The 7,968-nt window shown below is 41.0% G+C and overlaps 1 protein-coding gene across 1 annotated transcript; it reads left to right on the top strand.

Annotated features, from left to right (window-relative positions):
• Positions 1-2,309, top strand: MELLADRAFT_94697 (uncharacterized protein; the record flags this gene model as incomplete). Its single annotated transcript, XM_007417309.1, has 12 exons — positions 1-125; positions 185-426; positions 501-527; positions 606-880; positions 940-1,110; positions 1,175-1,297; positions 1,363-1,509; positions 1,575-1,661; positions 1,713-1,771; positions 1,819-1,837; positions 1,915-2,033; positions 2,120-2,309. 12 exons carry the CDS (start codon positions 1-3, stop codon positions 2,307-2,309), a joined length of 1,584 nt encoding a protein of 527 aa, XP_007417371.1.
• Positions 2,310-7,968: the final 5,659 nt, after the last annotated feature.

The following is a 7,968-nucleotide window of genomic DNA, read 5'->3' as shown; positions in this document are numbered from 1 at the left end:
ATGTCTAAGAAAGTGAACTTAGAGAGTGGACAAAACACACTAGTCCACCAAGATCCAGTCCAACTCAGAAAGAAGACGCTCCAAATCAAGGAAGTCTACACTCAGGAATTCGAACCAGCTTGCGTGTTCGTGGAACTCCACGATTATCTGGCAAACCTGCTCAAGTCAACCGCCGTATCCCAAGCAAGCGTGGAACTGCCAGTGGCCCAGCTTCAAAGGCAACTGCTAGCGGCAGCGGTTCAGCTCAACAAACATCAGCCGCTGGTCAAATCAAAGAGAAGGAACTCGATGGAGGTAAAGCTAAAGGGAAAGAACCCAAAGGCTCTAAATCGAAGGATTCAACCACTCGTGTACCCTCTCCTCCTCCCTTGTTTTTAGAAGACGATCTTGCAGATCTCAACGGAGATGGTGAAGGAGACGCTAGTGGTAAGTTGTCTTTCTCCCATATTTGATTTGAATTCTTCATTTAACACGCCTTCTCCTCCTCCCTTTTTTTAAAGATGATCTTGTAGATCTCAATGAAAATGGTAAAGTCTCTCCTCCATATTTGATTTAAATTCTTCCTTCAACTAACACGCCTTGCATCTTCAACAAATCAAACCAAGAACAAATCAAAAAAGGCCACGACAATGACGATGAAGATGGAAATGACAATGACGATGAGGACTACAACATCAATGAGGACAACGATGATGATGACAATGATGACAATGGTCCAGGCCGATCTTCAGTTGCTGGTAGTCAAAGCCCTGCTGCTAAACCAGCAATTCCAGCAATTCCGATGCATCTCACTGGTCAACAATTACAAACCTTCAATGAGCTGTCTAGTATTCTTGAACTCAATGAAGATTATAAGGTCAAGGGACGTGAGCTCTGCAATGTAAGTAACGTAATCCACACTTTCCATGAGAGAGAACACAGCTCAATTTTGACCTATAGGTACACAAGAAATCAGACCATTTCACAGCCATGATGGTAAACCTGCTTGCATCTCAACAAAAGCTTGATGATTATCACGAGGTTGTTACCAGCAAGATCACCCAATTACTTGAAAGTTTATCATCGGTATCAGGCCCAATGAAGGGGTGGAACCCGGCCCACGAGCTTAGGGTAAGTCAAATTCAAATAACAATCAAAGATACCATTTGTTCTCTGATGTCTTGGTCACTTTAAGCAAACTGTACGTATGATAGCCACTCAGTGCATTATCACAGGTGATGTTCAAGCATACACGGCTACCCGGGACAAGCAAGGCAATCAAGAGCATCTTCCCCTCTCTCTGTCTGCAAAAGTTTTGGTAAATCAAATTTTCTGAATTGTTGTTCTCTCATACTTTCTTTTTTCACTGATCTCATGTTGCAGGATAAAATTCTCGAAAATCCGTCTGAATGGAGAAAAAGATTCCTTCCAGCCCAATATGGCAGAAATCCGGACCCTGTTGAATCAAAAGACTTTCACAAGTGGCTTAATGTCATTTTGAAAGAGATCAGAAAGTATCTGAATAAAATCGTAAGCAATTTCATTCCTATCTTCACCCAGACAATCAATTTTGCATCTTTTTTTTCCTTCTACAGCTCCTCACCAACATCCACATTCCAAATCGAGCCAAGAAAACACCGTCCCTCTTGAACGTGCCAACCATTGAGTCGATCATTATGAAGGTAAGTAGCGCTCAGTACCTGTTCTTCTAACAATTTTTCTTTCTTTTTTAGACTCATAGTTCGAATATCAATAGATCTATGAAAGAGAACACGACTTTATCGGAGGCAAAGTGCGTGTCCGTGAAGATATTCTAGCAGAAATAGATCATCTTTGAAGAGCTCGTTATGCGTGGCTTGTAAGTTGCATGCAGATTGCCTTCATCTCATCCCTACTACATAACAAAGGCTGATTTTACAATATGGTTTCTAACAGAGGATGCAAGTGATCCATTGGGGCTACAATTTGGAGCATTACCACAACCATTCGTTCTGGGGAGTTGTAGACGATAAGTTGGAAGACTTGCGCACTAAGTCTGTCCGTTATTGTTATGCGTGAGTTTTACTTGTTTTGTTGTGTTTGTAATTCCCTTTGATTGATCATTTCACATTATGATTCAACACATTCTTTCAAAAAACAGCTACTTTCTCGTAGTTTTACGCTTTGACTTTGACCGATTTGATGGGAATAGGACCTTTACTGAAATCAAGGGAACCACCGACTTTGCGTTGCCAAGTGAAGATGAGGTTCAAGCACAAATCAAACACTTAGATCAGACTCACGGAGCTGTTATAGAACAACCAGAGGCCTCCCATCAAGAGCCCGAGTGATAGCATCACTTAGCTAGGTATGTAATATAAGAAGGATTTTGTTTTACTTTTTTACTTTGCAAGTATTTTTCATTTATCTCGTCTTCTGTCATGTAGCTGTAACATTTTTCCTTTTCTTTCTTTTTCTTTCATTTTCTCTCATGTAAGATTTTTCCTTTTCTCTCATTTTATTTGGTTTGGAACATCTTCTTTTCCTTTTGTAAATATGTTTGGTTATTGTTTCATTTTGTTGTCAATGGAGAAACGCATCACTGGTTAAGCGTACTGCAAACAGCAATGTGGACCAAATGAAAGCGCCGGCCTGCGAGCTGGACACAAAATTTGGAGCGCCCCTGATTTTCCACCACCCTGAAACCAGTTCAGAACCGGGCTTATAAGCCCAGTTCCTCCCAGGTTTGGCAGGGCACGTTCTACACACGTTTCCGCCTAGGCAAGCAGAACCGGTTCTTGACCAGGGGTCAGCCCTAGGTCAGGAACCGGTTTGGTGGGTTCGTGGTGTAGGTAAGTGGGTTGTCTAAAATCACTGATTTTGGCCTTTTTCATACCCAAAAAAAAATGTCTTTTTCAAAAAAATCCTGGTTTCATGTAGCTTTCACACCTGCGTCCCGGGGGTTTTCAGGGGTGTGGTCAATCAAAATTTGGTTCTCATACCTCCCAGACCTCCACATTTGACAAATTTTTCTGGCATGTTTGGAGAAAAATATTTTTTCAGTCAAAAGTTGCTCAAAAAAACACAATTTTGAGCTTTGCCGTGCATCTAAGCGGGACAAGTCTTTGTTGACCCCCCAAATCTAGCAAAATTCATACCCCTGTGACATCTACGTTAAATTTCACGGATTTTGGAGATTGCGAAATTCATACATCCACGCAACCACCATTTTTTGAAAAAAATCAGATTCATACCTGTCACACCCCCATGTCAATTTTTTTTTCCCAAAAATTCATACCTCCCACGTCAACCGGCTTTGGTGGGGTTTGCCAGGGTCCTGGGGCGATGATTTCAACATAATTGCATTTGAAGTTCAACTACAATTATGTTATGTATGTTTCTCAGGCGCAATTTATGGTAGTAGAAGGTAGTAGAACGTCAAATACATACAATAGATTTTGATTTAAATAGATCCCAATAGTGCACTCATGCCCAATTGATGTCTTGCACAGCCTTGGCTTTGGCAACTCCATTCAAATATCTTGTAAATTTGATACATATGTACATACTATGATCAATATTTTGACCGCCAGGAAAATCTGCTTTCAAAGGAACGATTTCAAGATGGTGACAAATAATTGGGGTGGATATCTCCAAGACCGGATCCATAACAAATTTCAAAGGAATCACACGTGAGAGTGGACCGTTCAGGTACACCTTAGAACGGGGAGTCAATACAACAATTCTTGTGGGTTTAAGATTGAAACATAGTATATTTACTATTCAGACATTCAAGTTTGAAAACAAGCAACTGGGTCAAAGTGTAGTTCAGCATTCAAAGCAACACTTTTGAAAACCAAATCAAGGAACACTTTGGACGAGAATAAGAAAGATAAAAAACAGAAAACAGAAATAAGTGGGAAGATTTGAAAGTGATCATGGCCATTATATAAGTCAAGCAAGATCACACGTTGTGGAAAGCAGAAAATATGCCTAAAAACATCTTTTTATATCAAGCATTCTTGGCTCAATTTTTACTTGCACTCAAATTTTTTTACTCGCACTCGTGACTCTTACTCGCACACTCATTTTTTAATTCAGTCAATTTAATTTTTTATTTTCATTCAAAAACAAGAAAGACAACTAACATAAAAAAAAGAGAAAACAAGTTAAAAGAAAATAAAACAATAGAAAACAAAAGAAAACAAAAGAAAACGATAAGTTAAAAGAAGAAAAAACGAAATAAAGACAAAGAAAAATAGTCAGATGGACGGATAAAGGAATTGGTCGGAGCAGGGTAGAAGGGTCAAGTGATTCAAAAGAACATAGACAAACTACACTAAGAACAAACAAGAAACAGCATTAGTCAAACTACATATAAAAGAGTAGGTAAATAATAAACTTACATAAGTAAAAGCCAAGATAACGATCGGTGAAAAATCTCGAAATCGAAGCTAAATAGGAGCTAATGAGGAGGACGGATCTTTCTAAGGAAGAAAATATAAATAAATGAAAAACAGAAGAAGATTCATATAGATAAAAGAATAAATTGATTAGTAATAGAATAAAAGGAAGGAGATATGAAAGAAATACATACCCAGTTTTAAAACCAAAGGATCGAGTCGAATAGGGGCTAAAAGACACAAATAAACCCTTCGATTAGAGGATTGAAAAGGGAAGGAGATAAAAGAATAGATCGATTAGTAAAAGAACAAAGATAGGAGGAAGGTAAAGAGAAACAAACAGACTTACCTGAGAGTAATTGGACAGAACAGATCGGAATTGGTCGGAGCGAAAGGAACGAAGCGGGGAAAGATTGAGGAAAGAGCCTTGAGGCTGAGTTGTGGTTTGGGTAGGGAAAGATATAAAAGGTGGAGGTTGTTGGTGTTGAAGGAGGGGAGCTTGTGTGGCATCATGTGTAGAGATGGTAGTGTATCAATCAATTGTGTAGTTGTGTGTTTTTAAAGTGTTGTGTTAGTGTTTTAAAGGTCGCTCGATTGATCTAAAAGCGTTAAAGTGTTTAGTGGCCTAAGTCGAGAAAACGAGTAAAAAGAAGTTATTAATTAGTTATCAAGTTTAAAAGAAGAGTGTTAAGAGAAAGTGAAAAAACTTACTTGTTTAAAGAGAATTGTGTGTTGTGGTGATTCTTGATCCTATACGTTGAAGTTCACGCTCACACCCGGCGCCTTTTTCGTGGCCCAGGGCATGGCCGTGGCCATGGCCTGCACCCGGTGTGGCCTGCCACGGTCAGGCCCTTTCTAGCCAGGGGCTTACAGTGGCGCCACAATAGGGGTTGGGCGATATTTTGACCAACCGGTTTTGCGCCTCTGAGAAGCCTAGCAAAAGCAGTTGAAGATGGTGGAGAACAAGTTTTATGGGTTTCACACATCTCTTACGGATCTGAGCTCAGGGCCGAGAGTGTTAAGGTGATACCCAGGCAAGCTTTGGCCTGAAGAGAAGGGTTAGGGGATCTGTGAAAGGTGCAAAAGGCGTGTTTGCATGGCTTGTACTTCAAGCCCAGCGGCGCAAATTGATTTTCCCTGTAAGACTTTTGAACGGGTGAAGCTTTGGACCCCTGAAGACGCACTTCGTACCGGTCTGTATTTTTGCAAAGCAAAAAGACGGATCAAAATGTTGGTTAGTTATGAGTGGCTTTGGTATTGCTTTTGAGCAATCTCCAAAGCATTCCTAAAATATTGAATTGCGACTGAATTGCGTTAGGAAACCGGTTGGTCGCTTTTTCGCCCAACCCCTAATGGCGCCATGATCTGGGGCGCGGATTTGAGAAAACACGACACGCTATCGAGCGTTTACTGATTTCTCAATCTCCCTTGATCCAAATCTCTGTCTATGGAACAGATGCCACTCATCCACTAGCATTTCTTGTTTATGTTTACATCGATCTCTCCATTTCTCATTCTACCTTTTATGCTTACTGACTTTGTTACCCTTTCTTTGTGATGATCAATTGTGGATAATTGATTTTTATTTGAGTGTAGTGAATTGTAAGTTTTTCTATCGTTGATATCTTTTATTTGGCTCGCTTTACTATCATCTCTTGAGTTTGAGCAGAGGATCAAAAGAAACTCTATATTGTGAATGGTATCATGAAATGAGAATGTTTGATGATTGCCGAGCTCGATTTTGGTCACTGCCCCACCCTTAAGCCTCTCCTTAGGGGGCTTAGCTGGACTTGATGCCCTGCTAAGGCCACGCAGGGCCCAGGGCCATGGCAAGGGCCATGGCCATGGCCCTGAGCCCTACCGTGGCGCCACGAGGCTTCGTGGCTTCGGGTGCGAGCGTGAGTTGAAGTTGACACCGTGGGAATTATTGAGTTCAAAACCCGATTGAGCAGAATTGTGGTGTCCGAGTCCGCAACTTGTCTCAATCACGGATCTAGTTCACATTACGTTCACAATACGTTCACAAGTTGCCCTCAAGCTGTAATCACATGGGCTGACGGGCCAAGGACGGGTCAGGTTCCTTTGCCATCCTGACTCCATTGGATTTAAGGGTGCCACAGTCATCAAATCTGGATTTGCCAAACATTCTTGAAGGCATGTCTATGGCAAGCGTAAATAGCAAGGACAGGGAACGTACTATGAAAGACACTTGTCGGTCTGAAAGGGGCCTTTGTATGTCTCATGACAAAGGGTTATCAGAAAAACCCGAGGGAAACTTGTGAACGTATTGTGAACATAATGTGAACTAGATCCGCAATTGAGACAAGTTGCGGACTCGGACACCACAATTCTGCTCAACCGGGGTTTGAACTTAATAATTCCCATGGTGTGAGTGGTAGAAGGATAGTGGGATTTTTTATTTTATTTTTTTAATTTTGGAAAGTCAGTACTTGAGTCAGGGCCAGATCAGGGCCAATGGGAAAGGACTGAACCTGGGTTCAATTCCAGGCCAAGTTGTGTGTTTTTTTAAAATTGTTTTTTTTTAAATTTTTGCGTGTGGCTCAGTTGTGGGAGGGATAAAAAGGGTTTAAAAAGTGTGAATATCCTTGTACGGGGTAAATTAGGTTTACAGGAAACTCGTAAAGACGGAAGTGTCAAGAATTGTCCTACGTAATTTTTTCGTAGAATATTTAGGTTGAAGGCAGCTTCGCAGCATTGTAGTTTCATCCGTTCTTCTAGGCGGTGATTCTTACCTTCTCCGGCTCAGCCTACGCTACACTGCGTAGGAGTTCTACATCTGGTGACTCCACTGGGGCGATTTGAAACAACTTTTTCCGGCTTTGCAGGTGCTCATCCGTCAACATCGTTTCTCGACATCTCATTCGGTCAATTTTTTTCAATTCATCAATTCATCAAAACTCAATTCAATACAGTCAACTCCCTCTAAGTTGATATCCCTATAAGTGCATAATTTTCTATCTGCATAGGATTTTTTGCCGCCAAAAAGGGGTTTTCAAGCCACAATGAGGTCTATAAGTGCATGAAAAAACCACCCGCCAAACTGTATGTAATTAGAGGGAGTTGACTGTAATTCTATCTTGTCACTAAATCTTCGAAATTCATACAATTCTCAAATCTCAACATGTCATCTCAAATTAATCTTGGTCAAGGGATGGTTTCACATCCTTTGGAGCAAGCAGGTAGTAAAGGCGGTAGTAGTGTAGTTCAAGAAGGGTCTAAAGAAGTAGAGAAGGGGTTATACAGGGAGAAGAAAGAAGTTGAGGATGATTCAGGGGATGATGTCACTACAAGAGGGGTGGGGGAAACAATAAAAGAGGAGTTTCCAATGGAGTATGAGGACGGAAGGCTGAGAGAGGAGGACCTTTCAATTCAGGAGGCGGAGGAATATTTGATGGAGGCACGGCTACAAACGGAACATATGGAGAAGGTTTTTAAAAAGTTGAAGGAAACAAAATTAAAGAAGGAGGAAGTAAGAGAGAAGCCAAGGAAGAAAAGTAAGGGGAAAGGCATGAAGAAGTATTACGGAAGCAGTAGTAGTTCAAGCTTGGATAGCAGTAGTGAGGATAGTTCAAGTTTGGGGGAGGAG

Source organism: Melampsora larici-populina (genome assembly GCF_000204055.1).
Source record: "Melampsora larici-populina 98AG31 unplaced genomic scaffold MELLAscaffold_71, whole genome shotgun sequence".
Classification (NCBI taxonomy): Eukaryota; Fungi; Basidiomycota; class Pucciniomycetes; order Pucciniales; family Melampsoraceae; genus Melampsora; species Melampsora laricis-populina.
Note: the sequence above shows the minus strand (reverse complement) of the source record. Positions and strands in the feature narration are given on the sequence as shown.